General features: G+C 37.0%; 1 protein-coding gene across 5 annotated transcripts in view; it reads right to left on the bottom strand.

Moving 5' to 3' along the window:
• The window catches only part of PTGER3 (prostaglandin E receptor 3), a 220,083-nt gene that overhangs the window by 178,287 nt on the left and 21,544 nt on the right, over window positions 1–20,252 (bottom strand). For all 5 annotated transcript variants that reach the window (XR_003722202.2, XM_077954110.1, XM_015142564.3 and 2 more), the window contains exon 2: window positions 3,079–3,258. Coding sequence is in view for 4 of the 5 variants with exons in the window: in XM_077954110.1 (XP_077810236.1) it covers window positions 3,079–3,258 (180 nt within the window). In the remaining variant the exon portion in view is untranslated. The remainder of the gene's footprint in view (window positions 1–3,078; window positions 3,259–20,252) is intronic.

Genomic DNA, 20,252 nt, shown 5'->3' with positions numbered 1-20,252 from the left:
TGCTCACAGGATCTTTCATAGTTAACTTACATGAGGTTTTGCAATTATTTTCTGCAACATGGTCAAGAGATATTTCATAAAATAAAGAAATGTAAGTGGAAATATATGTATACCTTGTATTTCAGACTAGTTGAAATCTGGCATGATTAAACACTTACATTTACCTAAAATATCTTGGGATATATACAGCACTAGGTTAATTTGGTAAATATTGAGATAACTCATTTTTGTTTCTTCAACTTCAAGATACTTTTAAGACATTCATCATAGCTATTTTATTTGAAAAGTAAACTGCTCTCATTAAGTAACATGTGATCATTCTCATCTATGACTCAGCATAGTATATAAATTCATTGTTTGGAAAATAAACACTACTTGGTAAAATTGACACTTGCTAATTTTACATATATTTCTACATTTCATTCGCTTACTTCTTCCAACATGGTTTTCTTGGCCTTTAATTGTCTTTTAACCAATACTTCAAAGTTCAGGAATGTCATAATCTATACATGCATTTTTCCTGATTAGACATATGTATGGACAAACTAAGTATACATGAGTGAACTTGAAAGCCAATAAAATTAAACTTAGACACATCTTTCTGCTGTGACTACATATATCCTCTTTCTAACCACCGCCTTAGTCTCTGTACATCTCTGAAATCTAACCTCAGCCATCACAAAAAGGCTGAAATCATTTGGGATTTTCATTTTTTATCAGGTTTCCCCGGACTAACGAATGTCTAGATAACAAAACTCATATGCCATTTACCTGATTTCTTTCTTTTCCACCTCCCTTTCAAGCTTGTTAAAAAAAACACAAAAGCTGCCATTCATCCCCTCCTAAAATATATCTCCTGGGCAGGAATTTATTTTGCAGTTAAGAATAAGTTTCAGGCTTTTTGGCTTTCTGTATTTTTGTGGTTAGATGAAAAGTGATATTCTTTTGGTAGTAATGTCCACTATCATTTGTAAGTATCGGTCTCCTAAATTATTAGTATAAATAAAGCACTTTGTTTTACAGCAATATGACACTGCACCCTTGAAGGTAAATTCATATTTCTGTAATTAAATAAGAAGAAATAATTCACTTTATCAGCCCGATGGACTGTAATGCATGAAGCACTTCAATCATATGGTATGTGCCTTGCCAATGTGTACTGTTCTGGCAAACTTCTGCTCATTGATTCACTGAATAAATATTTATTGGACAATTTCTATATTCCAGGTGTTATACTAGATGCTGGAAAGAATAACTTAATCATGCTCATGCCACTCAAATCTACACTGCCTCTGTGTCTATCTGATTAGAACTTAGGGTCACAGGACCACCCAAGAGGTAAAGCCTGTTTATTATGTGATTTAAGTGCACTTTTGAAAAAAAGTAGGTAGCTTTGTCTTATACTCAATGAGTTGACCCACGGGATAATCCAATTCTATGGCATAGAGAGGTTTTAGTATAGTCTATTTATCTTTTCCAAAATTTAGATTAGTAGAACCATCATGAATTACATAAGCACTCTCAGCAGATTTTGTCTCCAAATTCAATTTGACATGATCATTTGAAATGATTAGTCCCGATGACATAAGCTGGTGTATATATCAATCTGATAAGACATATTGCACCTACCGAAATTAATTCTTTACCAAATGACCACTAAACACACACACACAAATATGCAGTTACTACAAGAAGTATAAATAAATCTCAAGCTTTTAAAAAACTAGAAAAGCAGTACAAGAAACTGCAAATGAAAATCTTTGCAATAAAAAGTTAATGGGTTTACAAAATGAATGCACCAAAGAATACGACAAGCTTTGTGCAGGCGTAAACTACAGGATTACTATGTTTGGTGGGGAGACATTTCTAAGAAGTGCAATTCCCAAAACTTAATGTAGTGATCTACTGGTGCACAAATATGTCAGGCTTAGCTATTAAGGTTTGTACTCATGTGGACTGTAGGAAAAACATTTTAGTAATAAATATTTAGATAGAGCCACTTTGGGGAGCAGGCAGAAGAGCTGTGAAGGGTCAATGTTATTAATTTTCTTATATAAATAGGCCAAACAATGGAAAGTATTCACTGACTCTTCAAAATATTTATTTGTTTTGGACTCAGTATTGGAATGTAATGAGTCAAAGACTGGGGAACACTTTTGGTGAAAAATCAAGGGAAATTATATATTCAGAGTACCTATAGTTAGTGCTCAAATCTGTCCTTACATAGCATTCTGAAAAATCACTTCCCAACTCCCATAGGTCAGTTTTATGAATCTTCCTTAGGCTCATAGAAATGTAAAATATATTCAAAAGAAAGAATAATTCGCAATTTGTGTAGTCACGAACTCCATATTTCAAACAAATGGAATTGGTTCTTACTCAGATAAAAAGTAAATCTAATTATCAATCCAACTAAACTTAAACTTTGTTAGGTTAGGAGTTAATTTGCTATATTGAGCAACATTTGAATAACAGTATTGATGAATATTATAAACACATTATACATTTTTAACTGTAATTAAACTTTTTTTAATGTAAGGAGGAAAAAAGTGACAGAAAGTGAGAGAGGCAATGAAAGAGAACACAGCAATGTCTTTGAATAAAAACAAACTGCTATCCCTTGTCTTCAATGATATATGTGGTTAAATTCCTCATGTATTCAGTGTACTGGAATATTAACTATCCCCGCTCCCCAATAGACCAAGATCATTTATAAAAAATGTTTTCATCACATAATTAATCACATATTCAGCTACAAATGGCAGACTCAACAAAAACACTAGACTGTTATTAATATATTTTCCTTTGTTTGTGTTTCACTACTTTTGGCACATAGGGATTTTCTATGCTTCTAAGACCATTTAGCTTTATACCAAAAATTTCACTTCAATGCATAAACAGTGGCATGCCAGAGATGCCTAAATTCACAGTAAGGTTCAGCGATATTTGTTACCAAAAGCTGTGCACATGCAAGTTAAGTGTTTTCTTTCATGCTTCTGTCTGTATTATTTCATTAGATAATGAGATAGGCTGCCCTTTCTGTCCATCATTAGAGCAGCTGGAGACAGCATTTGCTACCTGGCAAAACTTTCGAAGAAGGATCTTTCTTAACAGCAGGTAAACCCAAGGATCCAAGATCTGGTTCAGTGAAGCCAGGCGAACAGCTATTAAGAAGAAGTTGCATTCTTTCTGCTTCCCTGTATGTGTCTTGCAGTGCTCAACTGATGTCTGATTGAAGATCATTTTCAACATCATTATCTAAGAAAGGGGGACAAATAATTGTTTCAAAGATTAATAAGGTCATATGCATCTCCTCTACACTGTACGTTGCACGCAGTCGGTTTTCAATAAATTGGTTGTTGGATTGAAATGATTAATTCAAGCAACATTTATACTCGGATAACACAGTCCTGAATTATACAAGACATTTCTAGGTATTTCCCCACATTTTTGGCTATTAAACACGATGTAGCTTTTTAAAACATGCATGTTTTCAGGCTGTTGATTCTTGGAATTTAAGAAGCTTGAAAATAACACATCTCAAAATAAGCCAAAGTCATGTCTTGTTGCAGAAAATACCACAAGTTCACCCAAATGAGGGCCAACACTTCAACAATAACAAAAACATGTTAATCTTAAATTTTCAGTAGTTCTAATTAAAAAAATACTGCAGAAAAAGTAGAAGCAAGAAAGGAGGAAATAATAATATTGTTGTTGTTATTATTATTATTATTGTTATTGCCACTAGCATTTTTAGAATCCTTACTATTTATTGGATATGGTGCCAAGTCCTTCATATGTATTTAATAAACATCATAAGACAGGTAGTATTACCACTTCCTTCTTACATTTGCAGAACCCAAGACTGAATGAGGTGAAATGGATGAGCCAGACTAACACCATATGATGTACAGTATTTTACTTTCTTTGCCCCCACCCAATATATACTACACAATGTAAATCCATGATTGCAGGAATTTGGGGCTATTTTTTTCCCCAAGTGCCTAGATCAATACGTAGCAGATAGCAGATGTTCAATAAGTATTTGTGAGATAACAAATTTTTATATTTGAAGGAATATATAATACAACACACAAGTGACAGTGTATGAGTTACATAATATGTATTTATATTTGAATGAAAAAGATGTTCGTATGCATATGAAAAATGTTCAAAATTATTAATCATCAGAAAACATTCAAATTACAACAAATGCAAAGCAATTTTATACTCTCTAGATTGATCAAAATGAAGAAATGTGACTATACTGTTCCTGAGGATGTGGAATAAGGTGAGGACTCTTTTACACACTATTAGTGGGTGTGTAAACTGGAACAACCATCTTAGAAAACAAATTGGCATGCCAGGCACGGTGGCTCACTTCTGTAATCCCAGGACTTTGGGAGGCCGAAGCAGGTGCATCACCTGAGGTCGGGAGTTCAAGACCAGCCTGACCAACTCGGAGAAACCCTGTCTCTACTAAAAATACAAAATTAGCTGGTCATAGTGGTGCATGTCTGTAATCCCAGTTACTCGGGAGGCTGAGGCAGGAGAATCGCTTGAACCTGGGAGGTGGAGGTTGCAATGAGCCGAGATCGTGCCATTGTACTCCAGCCTGGGCAACAAGAGCGAAACTCTGTCTCAAAAAAAAAAAAAAAAAAAAAAGAAAGAAAAAAAACAAATTGGCACTATTTCACCTGCTACTTCCCAGAGGTACAACTCCTAGGAATATACTATCCAGAATTCTTGCACCAAGAGTTGTGTATATGACTATTTCATAACAGCATTGTTCATAACAGCAAAAAAAGCAGGAACAACTCAAACGTGGGTTCGCATTCCCAAGCAAAGAAATTAGCTGACTTTGTCACTGGCTCCTAAGTTTCCCATTCTAGACCTATACAGCTCTTGAGTACTTGACATATAGCCAAAGCACATTGAAATGTTAGAATATGTTGATTACACAATGGACTAATATTTCCATATGTTGTGTTAAAAATATATTATTCAAATTAATGTCACTTGTTTGTCCTGACTTTTTAAAAATGCAATTACTAGAAAACTTTAAATTATATGTGGCTTGTGTTTTTTTTGTTCACGGTACATTTCTATTGAACCTAATCTCTCTCTCGAGGCTTACACTTATCTGTATGTTCTGCCCTCAGGTCACATCACTTAAATTGAATTCAACATCCCTGAGCATCCAAAACATCCCTAACCACTTAAGCACAATTCCAATGATAGCATTTTGTTACACTCACCCTGGCTCAATATTTCAGAGTCTGAGAACTCTTCTTTTCCTCAACCTCTGCAATGCCTTTTGCTCTTGCTTCATACTCATCCTTGTTCAGATCTTCCTCTCATTTGAATTATGGTTATAACAGACATCCAGATGGTGCATGTACGGACTGAATGTTTATATGTGGAAGCCCCAACCCTTTATGTGATGGTATTAGCAGGTGAGGCCTATGGGAGGTAATTAGGTTTAGATAGGGTCATGAAAGCTCCTATGATGGGATTATCATCCTTATAGGAAGAGGGTGAAGAACCCACAGGTAACTCCTTCTGCCATGTGGGGCACAGCAAGAAGACAGCAGTCTACAAGCCAGGAAAAGGGCCTTCACCAGAAACTGAATCTGAGGGCACCTTGATCTTAGAATCTTCAGCTTCCTGAACTGTGAGAAATAAATGTCCGCTGTTTAAGCCATCAAGTTTACAGCTTTGTTATGGCAGCCCAAGCAGACTAAGACGGTATATACAGATATCTGCCCATCACAGGTGTAGCTTCCAATCCCAGCTGGGATCAAATCCTCTCTAACTAGAAAATCATCAATGTCTTCCCATTGTCCATCGAACAGAAATTTAACTCTAGTGTTCAAAGCCCTCTACAATACTGTCCAAACTATTCTTTCCAGTTTTGTCTCCCACTAACTGCCTACACAGACTCCAAACTCTAGCTATAGTCCATTGGTCTAGAATACCCCTTTATTCTTTCTTCCCGCTTGGCCTTTATTCTTTCTGTTTTCTACTTCTGGAACACTTTTAATCCTAGTATTCATTTCTACTTCTGAGATTTCCATGTCCTTCAGGACCATCTGAGTCTTTCACACTGTCCTCTGAAGGCCTACAATTGTGTGTGCGTGTGTGTGTGTGTGAGAAAGAGAGAGAGAGAGAAAGAGACAGAGAGAGAGAGAAACACATATTTGTAGTAGATAAACAGATAAACAGTACTAACAGGCATCCACATGTCCCTCAAAAACTTGGATGTATGAGGGAAGAAAAGGTGGGTCTCTATGATTTAAAGTGGGCATAACATCAACACGTAGGAACCTGGCTCCAAGGTTACTGAACTTGACTACAAGCAATTGAACGAAGTACTAACATATCTGAAATCGATTTGCTTTGGGAAAAAGGACACTTAACCATCAGCAAGAAATTGTAAACTAGCAATTAATTGTTATATACTAGCAAGAAATTATAAACACATACATCTACTCTTGTTGGCAAAATGGACTACTATTGTGAGATTAAAGATGTAATTGGCTATATTAGTTTGAAGTAAGTAAATATTTGATTCTTTTAATTCCCCATCTTCTGTGTCTTTTTCCACCAAGCTGATAATGACTGGTCCTAGTATTGATAAGTCAACAGGAAAAGAGAGCTGAGTCATAGGATTTCTGGAACTGCCAATTCTGCTCATGTATACTCAATTTTATTTCAAAAATACAAGTATGTAACAAAAAAGCAGGTAGAGCAGGTTAAGCAGACAGACAGAAAGAGAGGAAATAATACACCAAAATTCTTACAAGGCTGTGTGACACTGGTCTCCAGCCATTTCCCTTTTGTCTTATTTGGTCACAGTTTTTATTCTTAAACGAATCCCTGGCAAAGCCGATGGGAATTTCCAGTTTTGTCTTATAAGGCAAACTCAAGCTCTGGGACTTGACTCATATTTTGTTTTTTGAGATAGTGTCTCACTCTATCACCAAGGCTTGAGTGCAGTGGTGCAATCATAGCTCACTGTAGTCCTGAACTCCTGGGCTCAAATGATCCTCCTGCCTCAGCCTCCCGAGATGCTGGGATTACAAGTATATGCCACCACACTCAACTAATATTTTTATTTTTTATAGAGACGGGGTCTCACTATGTTAACTAGGTTGATCTCAAACTCCTGGCTTCATGCAATCCTCCTGTGGAATTTCTTTCACAGGAATTTTTCCAAATGATTTATCCAATAAAAGCAAATAGTAGCTATACAATAAATAAATGTTCAGAGGAGCATTATATATACTAGCAAGAAATTGTAAATACATACATCTCCAACATCAGGTGTAAAGCTTAATAAAACAACAATTCAAAAATAGTATATATAAGTATTAAGTGAAAAAAACTGAATAGATGATACTTTTATATATAAAGTTTTGTTGTTATATTATTTAAAATATGCAGACTTGTGGAAGGCAATGGAATTATTGCTATTTAACAATAATTTACTTTTAAACAATATAATTTAATTTTAAAATTGTATGTACACAGGCCAGGTGGCTCACGCCTGTAATCCCAGCACTTCGGGAGGTCGAGGTGGATGGATCCCCTGAACCCAGGAGTTCGAGACCAGCCTGGGCAACGTGGTGAAACCCTGTCTCTACTAAAAACACAAATATTAGCCAGGCATGATGGTGTGTGCCTGTAATCCCAGCTACTTGGGAGGCTGACGCAGGAGAATTACTTGAACCCAGCAGGCGGATGTTGCAGTGAGCCAAGATTGTGCTACTGCACTCCAGCCGGGGTACAGAGTGAGACTCGGGCTCAAAAAAAAAAAAAAAAAAATTGTATGTATATAAAAACGTTTCGGCCGGGCGCAGTGGCTCACACCTGTAATCCCAGCACTTTGGGAGGCCGAGGCGGGCAGATCATGAGGTCAGCAGATCGAGACCATCCTGGCTAACACGGTGAAACCCCGTCTCTGCTAAAAATACAAAAAATTAGCCCGGCGTGGTGACCAGCGCCTGTAGTCCCAGCTACTCGGGAGGCTGAGACAGGAGAATGGCATGAACCCGGGAGGCGGAGCTTGCAGGGAGCCGAGATCACGCCACTGCACTCCAGCCTGGGCGACAGAGCAAGACTCCATCTCAAAAAATAAATAAATAAATAAATAAATAAATAAATAAATAAATAAAACGTTTCAAATGATGTTAATGAAAGTCTTTTATTTAAAGAAAGCAGATGATTATTCCCTTCTTTGATAAATATGGACTATTATACACCGAATTTACTTAAAATAAATATATTTACATTAATATATTGTGATGCCGCCTGGCTTATCATCCTATGAGCTGACTACTACCTCCCATTATAGTAGGCAGAATAATGCGCCTCCCGCCACACACAAAGATACCCATTTCTCGGTCCCTGGAATCTGTGAATACATTACCACACAAGACAAAAAGGACTCTGCAGATGTGATTAAAGTAAAGGACCCAGACATGGGGAGATAATCCTGGATTATCGGGGTGGACCCAATGTAAAAACAAGGGTCCTAAAAATCAGAGAACTTTTCCCAGCTCTGGCCAGAGGGAGGCATGACTATAGAAGAATGGTCGCAGATAGACAGTGTTTCTGGCTTTGAAGGTGGAGGAAGGGATGCAGGAGGTAAGGTTTAAGGATGGCCTCCTCTAAAAACTGAAAACGGCAAGTAAAGGCTTCTCCCTCAGAGACTCAAAAGACAATGCAGCCCTGTGGCACCTTTACTTTAGCACAGTGAGATCCATCAGACTTCCAGCCTACGGAACAGTTAGAGAAATGTGTGTTGCTGACACACGAGCATGAAAAAATGTTCGTCATCACTGGCCATCAGAGAAATGCAAATCAAAGCCACAATGAGATACCATCTCACACCAGTTAGAATGGCGATCATTAAAAAGTCAGGAAACAACAGGTGCTGGAGAGGATGTGGAGAAATAGGAACACTTTTACACTGTTGGTGGGACTGTAAACTAGTTCAACCATTGTGGAAAACAGTATGGCGATTCCTCAAGGATCTAGAACTAGAAATACCATTTGACTCAGCCATCCCATTACTGGGTATATACCCAAAGGATTATAAACCATGCTGCTATAAAGACACATGCACACGTATGTTTATTGCGGCACTATTCACAATAGCAGAGACTTGGAATCAACCCAAATGTCCATCAGTGACAGACTGGATTAAGAAAATGTGGCACATATATACCATGGAATACTATGCAGCCATAAAAAAGGATGAGTTCGTGTCCTTTGTAAGGACATGGATGCAGCTGGAAACCATCATTCTCAGCAAACTATGGCAAGAACAGAAAACCAAACACCACGTGTTCTCACTCATAGGTGGGAACTGAACAATGAGATCACTTGGACATAGGAAGGGGAACATCACACACTGGGGCCTATTATGGGGAGGGGGGAGTGGGGAGAGATGGCATTGGGAGTTATAGCTGATGTAAATGATGAGTTGATGGGTGCTGACGAGTTAAAGGGTGCAGCATACCAACATGGCACATGTATACATATGTAACAAACCTGCACGTTGTGCACATGTACCCTAGAACTTAAAGTACAATTAAAAAAAAAAAAAAAAAAAAAAAGGCCGGGCGCCGTGGCTCAAGCCTGTAATCCCAGCACTTTGGGAGGCGGAGATGGGCAGATCACGAGGTCAGGAGATCGAGACCATCCTGGCTAACACGGTGAAACCCCGTCTCTACTAAAAAGTACAAAAAAACTAGCTGGGCGAGGTGGCGGGCACCTGTAGTCCCAGCTAATGTAGTCCTAGCTACTCGGGAGGCTGAGGCAGGAGAATGGCAAACCCGGGAGGCGGAGCTTGCAGTGAGCTGAGATCCGGCCACTGCAGTCCCGCCTGGGCGACAGAGCGAGACTCCGTCTCAAAAAAAAAAAAAAAAAAAAAAAAGAGAGAGAGAGAGAAATGTGTGTTGCTCTTAAGTCACTGATATGGTTTAGCTCTGTATCCCTGCCCAAATCTCATGTCCAATTTTAATCCTCAGTGTTGGAGAAGGGGCCTGTTGGGAGGTGACTGGATCATGGGGGCAGACTTCCCCCTTGCTGTTCTTATGATAGTGAGTGACTTCTCATGAGATATGCTTGTTTAAAAGTGCGTCGCACTTTCCTCTCTGCTCTCTCTCCTGCTCCGCCATGTGAAGGTGTGTCTGCCTCCTCTTTGCCTTCCACCCTGATCACAGGTTTCTTGAGGCCTCCCCAGCTATGCTTCCTGTACAGCCAGCAGAACCATGTGCTTTTGAGACAGTCTTGCTCTGTTCCCCAGGCTGGAGTGCAGTGCCGCAGTCTCAGCTCACTGCAACCTCCACCTCCCGGGTTCACGCGATTCTCCTGCCTCAGACTCCCAAGTAGCTGGGATCACAGGCACGTGCCACCAGGCTAATTTATGTATTTTAGTAGAGACGGGGTTTTGCCATATTGGCCAGGCTGGTCTCAAACTCCTGGGCTCAGGGAATCCACCCGTCTCGACCTTCCAAAGTGCTAGGATTACAGGCATGAGCCACCACCGCCTGGCCCCAGGTAGTTCTTTATAACAAGTCTCAGGTGGACTAATACAGCCACCAAGCTTACAATAATTTGTTACAGCAGCAGTAGAAAACAAATATGCCCACACTGAGCTCTCAACCAATGTTAAGCGGAATGGAAGGAATGAGTTTGAAAACGATTTTCTCATTCTCATAGATAAAATAGCCTAGGAAGCTTGTTTAAATATTTTACTTTCTTAGGAAACTTAAAAATAAATGAATAAAGTAAAAGTAAACTTCATTCTAACTCCTGTCCAAATTATCTCAATTTCTAAATTTACAACATGCAAAACCGAATGCCTGTTATTCTAGCGGCATCAGTTAGATGTTAATGTGTTTGACTAAAACGTATACAATTAATATTTTCAACTCAGTTGGCTTTATGATAAAAAAAAAAGCTTATTAATCCCTTTCCCCTCTTTTTATAAACTATTAGGAAAGTTTTGTTTCTCTTTTTCAGTGCTTTACCCCACCCAATAGTTAAATATATTTAACCACTTACCATCCTCTAGAAAGTGTTCTGGGCCTGGTCTAGAATTATCTAAAAACTCACTTAAATTATGTTTTTATATTCTTTATAAAATAAAGAATTGGATTTCTCTAACTTTTTATGATCAGGAAAATTCACAAAATTAATTATTAAAATGATACTTCAGTCATTTTACACAGTCTTCCTTGATTATTTGAAAAATAATTTTTGTGAGGCTAATAATTTAAAATTATTGTTATGAGGCAAACATAGGTTTCATATGCCTTACATTGTTTAGTACGCTAAAATTTCCTACTGAGAATGCAATGATTATGAAATTATAAAAACAAGCTCTATAAGCAGTAGCTGGCACATGAGGAGAGACACTCTAGCTTTTCCCAGAAATCATGAGATGTGCAATACAGAGATAATCGGAATTAGAAACAGTGAGCATACTACTGCCGTTTCCAAATGGCAGCAGAGATGAAAGTGGGGCTCCAAATTCTTCATCCAATTTTGAACATAAATTCAACTTAGCATCCATCTGTTGAGTCTTTATATTTAAGCAGCTACACAGTGATTAAAAGTTTTGTGTATGTGTTTGCAAATATTTTTCAGACTGTTTAGACTTTGAGAGAAAACCTTAGGCATGAATATGTAGATTTCTGGTAGAATTAATTATTCCTATTAGTCCAATTCTATCATACAAGGGAGAGGAGACGAAGAAAAAGCAGGATGCTCAGCTAACAGAGAGGCTATTTACTGGTTTTAGCAAACACACATATACCCTGCACTATTTCTCCTTTCAAACAGCCTCATATAACAAATGATCTGGTCAAGGGAGTGGTGAGGCCAATTCTAGCTGAACAGAGCTGCAGCTCTTCTGTCAGCTCCTTCCCTGGGTTCCACGTGACTCTCCCAGGCCCTCTAGCAGAGCTCTCCCTTGGTTATCAGCAGGAATATAGAGAACTATTTATGCACTTGAGATAACTAGGAACACAACTATATCAGTGATCTCTAAATTCGCCATCCCTGCCTACTGTCAAGTACAATTACCTTGTTCCATCCTAAAAGAAAAAAATGATTTACCCTTTCCCCAGTGATAATGTTCTTTTAAGTGTTCAAAGCATTAATCAGGAAGGCTGTTTTAATATTCTATCCTTGGATTTTATTCTATTGCAGCAGGATTTATAATCACACACTTAAAAATCTTGTAGTACTTCATAGTTTAAAAGTGCCTTGGGTTGTAGGCCGCACATATCTACTAAAGATGATAAATGAAGAAACCCAGAAAAATTAATTTCTGGGGGAGGAAATAAATTGGTTAGCTGCCCTTAGGCTCAATTCTGGGGTGTTTCTGCATTTGCAGTTTATTACTAATGCAAGTGTTTAAGAGAAGTTTCCTCACAAGCCAATTTTTATCTGTGATGTTTTGTTTTCCATAATTCTCTGTTGTTAGGCTATGGGAGAATAACCTGCTCGACTGGAAATTCTCCCCTATAATTTGATAAGTGTATTTCATCATAATACACTAAAACGAGTCTAGGCCCTTTAAACTAGTTAATTACATAATTTGCATAGGAAGAAACTTCACTGCAGATTAAGAAACAATTGTAATCTCTACAATCTAGTTACACCTGTTCTCCAGTTGTCAAGTCATCTCTGGATCCTAGACTACTGTTTCAAAAGCTTTCCCTGCCTTATTTAAACTGAAAACATTACAAATAAACAGCTCATAAACATTAAAAAAAATTACTAGAATTTGTCCATTTCATCTTTACTACTATGTCATTTTATAAGATTTTTTAAAACAACAATGGATTAAGAATCAAATAAATTATATTGCTGGTTCTGCTATCATTTACAACTTTAGAAAAGTCATTTATCTCTGAACTTTATTACATTTACTAGTAAGCAGTGGGGCTGGACTGGATGGCCTCTGCATACACTTCTACAGTTTTTTTTCTGATGATTTTTGGGGCAAAGCTGGAAAATGAAAGGATTTCATTTGGCAAAGAATTAAAACCTACAGGAAATAGGTGCGAAACAAAAGTCAAACTCCTCTTCAAAAAAAACTCCAAGGGGTAAATGGAGGAAAGAGAAAAATTACAAAGTTAGAAGACAGTGTATGAGAACAAGGGACTAGATTCATGAAGCTTTGGTGTATGTCAGCAGAGTGTGTGTGTGTGTGTGTGTGTGTGTGTGTGTGTAGTGGGGTGGGGGTATTTTTATTAAAAGAAATAGAAGATTCTGGCAAACATACTGACCAAGAGTTAAAGAACTTCCATAAGTCTGACTCAGTTCTGCTTCTAGTTTGGAGACTGTTACCTAATTTTCGTTCTTAACTTCTTCCTTCTCTAAAAGACGATTCACACACACTTACTGTGTATTGTCTCCATCTAGTAGAGCAGTTGCAAAAATTAAAATGTGATAAGAATAATGAATACCTTCAATTTACATAGCATACCTCTTCCCATGCCTCAGGCATTCACACTATTGCATATGCTTCCAGAACAAAATGCTTTGACATTCACAAACAGAACAGAAAATGCTTAGGGGAATACTGCAAGGAAATAAATGTATTGTGTCTATTTTCCTTGAATTTCTAGCTAATAAAGTCGTTCTAGAAAACTCACCTCAAATTTGCACTTTAAAAATTTTAAGTAATGCAGAATCATTATTCAGTTACTGGATATGGAAAATCAAAATTATAAACAAGCCAGCAGCCCGCTACCACATTATTTGCTGCATAAGAACTTCCCTTTCAATTAGTATAAATTGTAAATTCTGTATGACTTGGCTCAGTATAGCTGAAGACATATGTCTAGATAAATGTTTATCTTTCTATTAGAACAGTCACAGAATGTCAATATCTAAGTAAGTATTCAAATTCTGGCTGAAAGGGGGAAGGCAAAATCTATTCTATAGAAGGATTCATTTCTTGGATTATCGACGATGGATTAGCTGGGTGACACACAAATAAGAAGAGTTATCTTCACTATATTTCAAACACCTATATCTCAGGTGTCAAAAGAAAGTCTAGATAATATGTCATTGTCAAGGCTTAAAGTACATTAATCCTTAAAAATGCTTAGATTTAAGAGATTTTTCCTCCAAAAATATAGTTTCATTTAAACCCCAAATGTTCAATTGTACTCTCATCCATTCAGAGAACCAGAGTATTAGTGACAATTAAAAACAGCTAAATATGTGAAGGAAAAAAATCAGAGATGTTAATTACTTTTGTGCAGAGATAATCACCTCAATATAAAAATGGAAAATTAGAAAAACCTAGATGACTGACAACAGAGCACTGTTTAACCTATGGACCATTCTTCACATGCATAATTTATAGGTATTCTAATGCTGACATTTAAAATCATGCTGTTGAATATTAGTAATATGAAGAATATTTAGTAACATGAAGAAATGTTCAGAATGTGAAAAGTGAAAATAAATGTTGCACAGTATAATCCAAATTTTAAAAAATAACTGTTCTTATTTATAGTAAAATATACTAGAAGTAGTTTTATCTGGGTGAGAATTAGGGCAATATCTATTTTCTCCTCTGTATTTTTTCCCAAATTCTTTACAATACACATGCTATTTTTTACACTTTAAAAAGCATTAAATTTAGAGTAAACAATCATCTATCCACGTGTTGGTAAAGTGTTAGTGTTGCAATCCTAGAACTATAATGTGGTCACTTTAAGTTGAATTCTTAAGAGGTCAATGTGTGCATAATTTAACAGGAGGTGAGCAGTCTGACACTCTATAATTGATCAAAACATTCAGCTTCATCAACAAATTAATTACAGCTTACTAAATTTAGTGATAAATTATTGGCCTCAGTGATGGACTTCATGGACAATACAGCCATGACATACAAAAGAATCCCTTCCTATGCCATAGTCAGTACACAATGCAGAGTAATGAATATGGTTCTAATCTGATATGATAAATTATTATTAAACTTTGCAGTATGTCAAAATGACACTGCCTTTTAAATCTATGAAGACTTCATCTCATAGGAGAATCCAAAATAGTTGCATCTTATATTCGGGATGGACACCAGGTGAATATGAGCAGATTGGGGTGTCCTTAAATGTATGATACCCAATCCTAATTCATTCTCTAGTCAGTACTCTCTCTCTCTCATACATACACACACAAACACACATATACACAGGCACACACACACACACACACACACATACACACACAAACAATCTGTTTAGGAGGCCTCCCACCTTCTTGCCACCAACTTCGGCATCTGCAGCCATCCATTCTTTCCTTCCTCTTATTTGACTGGAAAAGGTGCCATGTCTATCTAAGGCACACCCTCTATCTATCCCCTGGATCCTATCCATCCTGAATTTCAGAGACCGTATACTCTCAGGTTTTCCCTTTCTCTTTTATAGTTAACTTCTCCCACTTTTGGCATTTCCTCGTTCACATTTTAACATGTCCAAATTTTTGCCACCTTGAGAAATTAAAACCTGCTGTGGAATTCTTACCTACCTACATATAGACTGCTCCAGAAGTTACAGCCATATTCCCCAAAAGAGGTGTCTACCATCCTTATCTTTAAACTTATTCCAAAACCTGCTACAGCCTGACCTCTGTGTTCACAAATCCTCAGACAGGGCTGTTCCCAAGACCACCAACAAGGTTGCAGAATCAACACCACAGTCTTGTCTGTAACGTCAGACCTAATTGAATGTAGCTGTCTCTTGAAACATTCTCTTTTCTAATATTTGGGTCACCATTTGTTCTGATTTTATTACTAATTTTCCTGCTACCTTTCTGGGTATTCCTCTGCAGTCCCCGTTATATGTTCCTGTTTCTCTCTCTCTCAAAATTTGTTAGCATTTATGGATTGCATCTTAGGGAGCCTCATCTTCTTACTGTGGATAAACTGACTAGGTGAGGTCTTTCATCTCAATGGCTTCAAAATCCATTTATGTGCTATAGGCCATACCTTTTCTCTGAGTTCCAAATGGATTAGTTTAGCTGCTATTGCATGGCTTTATTTAAATTTCTTACATCAAATTCAACATTTTCAAAATGGAAATTCTTATCTTTTTCCTCAAAGGCATTTCTACATTAATGTTCCCTATCACAGTAAATCCTCATCTCTAAAATAGAAACCTGGGAGTTACCCTTGATTCATTTGTGTGTGTCTTTCTCTTCTTCTCTCTGTCTCTCTCCACCTTCCACCACATTCACCATATTCCTCACATCCAATCAATCATGAAGTCTCCAATTAACCTCTTATGTTTTTTTTTTTTTTTAAATCTATCACTTCTGTCATTTACACCCCCAATTGACCATAAACTGAGGCCTCCATCATCTCTTGTCTGAACTTTCACAATCATCTATGACATGATTCGTTGGCCTCCATCTGGCCTGGCCCATGCTGCTGCTTACAAAAGATGCTTGTAAAATGAAATTTTAATCTTCTTATTCCACTTTAAAAAGTCCTTAATTTATACACATTGCCTTGAGTATAAAGTCCAAACACTTAAACTCAAGGCTCCTCTTTACTTGGTGAGTACCTGCTGTGTTCTCTAGCCTAAGTTCTCATGCATCAATAATCCAATTACCTTGAACTTCTTGCAGATCTTTAAAAGTGACAGTTCTTTCTTGCTTTTGAGGCTTTACGAATGTGGATCTCTGGAAGTCTTAAAACTCTCATCCTCTTTTTCTTTACTTGAAAAATTCTGACGTGTTTTGTGCACGGTCTTGAAACATCAATTTATTTGATATTTCCCTTGACAAAAGCAAGCCTTAATACAATCTTCATATGGATTCCCATAATTCTCTACTTCTCTACATTTTATCTTGCTGCTTGTTTTTAATTGTTGGTCTCTCTCAATAATCGAACATTGTTACAAGAGTAGGGATCAATTCTATCCTATATTCTAGGTATATCACAGCAAGGGCCAAGCCCAGCAGATTAATAAATAGTTTTTGAATTAACAACTAAGTGAATGAGAGCAAGGGTACAGTGCATCCTGCCCATTTGGGGGTACAGATTCTAGAGTTTTCATCTAATGGACAAATCTAACAACATTCAACCCTTTTCAAGACTCCAGGCCCTTCCTTCCTTCCTTCCTTCCTTCCTTCCTTCCTTCCTTCCTTCCTTCCATCCTTCCTTCCTTCCTTCCTTCCTTCCTTCCTTCCTTCCTTCCATCCTTTCTTCCTTCCTTCCTTCCTTCCTTCCTTCCTTCCTTCCTTCCTTCTTCCTTCCTTCCTTCCTTCCTTCCTTCCTTCCTTCCTTCCTTCCTTCCTTTTTTTCCTTTCTTCTTGTTATTATAATTAGCCAGGATAACAGCTTCAAACTAGGTGCTAATGGACTATAAGCACATCTTCTTATCACTCATGATTTTAAGTGGAATGTTCTGGTGTTCAGATGACAGCCAGTAGTAACCCTGAGGCTGGTAAGTTGGGGTTATAGAATGAAAGGAGAACCAAGTATTTAAAATAAAATATATTGAATCTATAAGAAGATATTTTATTAACTATTTATCTAATAACATTTATTTAAAAATATAGCCCAAGAAAAAAAAGAAGATATTATGAATATTAACACAGTCTTTAATGAAGATACCATTAAATTTTTAATACTTAGTGTCAAAAGTCCTTTTATTACTGTAAAAGTGTTATATATGATTCTAGCACTGCTTGCTTATAGAAGTTTTACCCAAAAATATAAGACCATATCTTATACTTAACATCTGAAGAATAATAATAACAAAACAGCAACTAATGCTTATATTATACTTACTATAAGAGACTATGCATATCGGTGAGGTGAGTGGGTTGCAGGAATGTCTTCAATGCTGCTACTTGGTAGCCCCAAGAGGAGAGAAAGTCACCAGAAATATTTGGTTGCAACTTTTTCCCTTCACAAGAGTCAAGCAGCAAAATTGTGGGTGAAGCCCAGTTAACATGGCTCTCTTTGGAAAGGTTGAGGCATTGAAGGCCAAACTTCCTGTCATGATTAGGAAATCACAGACTGTTCTTAATGTTACAGAAAAAGCAATGCTATTGTGTGACACTTTCAGCTCCTTGAGTTGTGAATCTGGCATTGTGTGATTAATCAGCTCTTGCTTATATTATAATAAATATTTAAAATATCCCTCAGAATCTGAGATAACACATCAGTAACAGTTTCATTTAGCACTTGCAAAATTCCCTGCCAGAGTTAGGCTTGTACTCAGTATTGGCATCAGGAACTTCCTAACATTATATTCATTCATTTTCCTTTTCCCAACACAAAACACACCCCTGGCTAAATTTACCAGCTTTCTTTACAGCTAACTCTCGTCCTGTTGACTGTAAATGGGGACTGAGTAATACTCACAGTCCCTGACTTATATAAGTGCTATGTAAGTACTACTTGCTGTTTTGCTATTATTTGGATGTTATGTATTACAAACGGAAGCAACACATAGGTGGCAGCTGAAAACCAGCAAGTGCCATGCGACATTCATATTACTCATTGTAAACTTTAGTTTCCAAAACTTATGAAAAAAATGTTTCTTTTCTTTTTCAGGAAATCAGACTTTAAAATCTAACTTAAATAACGGTTAGCACTTACAATTTTATACCAGGTTTGAAGGAAGTTTGAATAAGACACAATTTGTATTGTATGCGATGCAGGAAAATGGAAAACTATAATGTGTTCATCTTCTATGTTTACCCCCTTACGCTGCTTTTGTCTCATCTATTGATTTATTTGGATTAATACTGTATTATTACTAATATTATATTATTTAGATTAATACTATATTATTATTTACTTTGCTGTTGGACTTTGGTCATGGACATGGCTGGTGGACATGGCTTCAAAAATATGTTACTATTATAATGTTTCTAAGAATAAATTAGATAGATGGTAAAAATGGACCCCCACCTTTTATTATTAATATCCCAATTTTGGATAACTTTTTCTCTATATTCTGGGTTGGTCCAACAGCAAAGTAAATAATAACAAGAAGGAAGCAAATATGAGGAAGAAATCTGTTCCTACCATGACTCAAATGCTTAACTCTATGAGGATCACAGGCTCCCAAGCTCCTATAAAAAGATAAACAGATCCCAACTCCATTGACTCCCTCTGTCCTTAACGTGTGAGCCCAATGAAAGCAATTCTTACTGCACTACTTGCCTTTCTAGGGAAGATCTTAAACAAGCAATAATAAAACAGTTCCTACAACTATCATAGGGAAAATGCTTTTGGTGAATTCACCTACAATCCTATATTTGATGTAAGTTTCTTTTGTTATTATTTTTTTTAAGAGACTGGGTTTCACTGTCACCCAGGCTGGAGTGTAGTAACACCATCATAATTTACTCACTGTAGCCTCAAACTCCTGGGCTCAAGGATTCCTCCCTAGTAGCTAGGACTACAGGCATGTGCCACCAAGCCAGGTTAATTTTTTTCTTTTTAAATTTTTGTAGAGACAGGCATCTCCCTACATTGCTCAGGCTGGTCTTGAACTCCTAGCCTCAAGTGATTCTCCTGCCTTGGCCTCCCAAAGCACTGGAATTAAAAACAAAAGATTTTATGCCACTTCACCAAGCCAAAGTAGATATTTTCAAGAATAGTTTTGCAGGAACTGGCAAATAGATCTATTGAGACTTGGAACTATCTGGTTCCCCATCCCATTTAACCAGAACAGCTCTGTTTTCATCTATTTCTCTAAAAAGACGTATTGACATAGTTCCCCCGGTTAGAACAATTGGAAAATCTTCAGTCTAACGCAGCACTATCCAAAAGAAATGTAATTCAAGCCACAAATCTGCAGCACATGTATGCTTTTGCATTTTCTAGTAGCCAGATTTATTTTAAAAGTAAAAAGAAACATTTTGAATTTTAATTTATCCGATATATCTGAAATGTTACATCAGCATGTAGTGAATATAAAAATTATTAATGCAATATTTTACATTTTACCTTTTGTATTTAATCTTAAAACTCTGCTGTGTAGTTTACATTTAAAGTATCTCAATTTGTATTAATCACATTTTAAGAGGCAAATAACCATATGAGGCTAGTGGCTACTATGCTGTATAGATGAAACTTCAGTGCTTTATTCTTTTTGAGGGTTTCCCACCTTCATTCTGTCAATTAAACTGCATAGGTATCATCAGTGCAGCGTCCACTATTGGTCACTTACTCAGCGTCCATTCTTCCATCT

The sequence above is a fragment of the Macaca mulatta genome, chromosome 1 (genome assembly GCF_049350105.2).
Source record: "Macaca mulatta isolate MMU2019108-1 chromosome 1, T2T-MMU8v2.0, whole genome shotgun sequence".
NCBI classification, from domain to species: Eukaryota; Metazoa; Chordata; class Mammalia; order Primates; family Cercopithecidae; genus Macaca; species Macaca mulatta.
The sequence above is the reverse complement of the archived record's forward strand: the minus strand, read 5'-3'. Positions and strand labels throughout refer to the sequence as shown.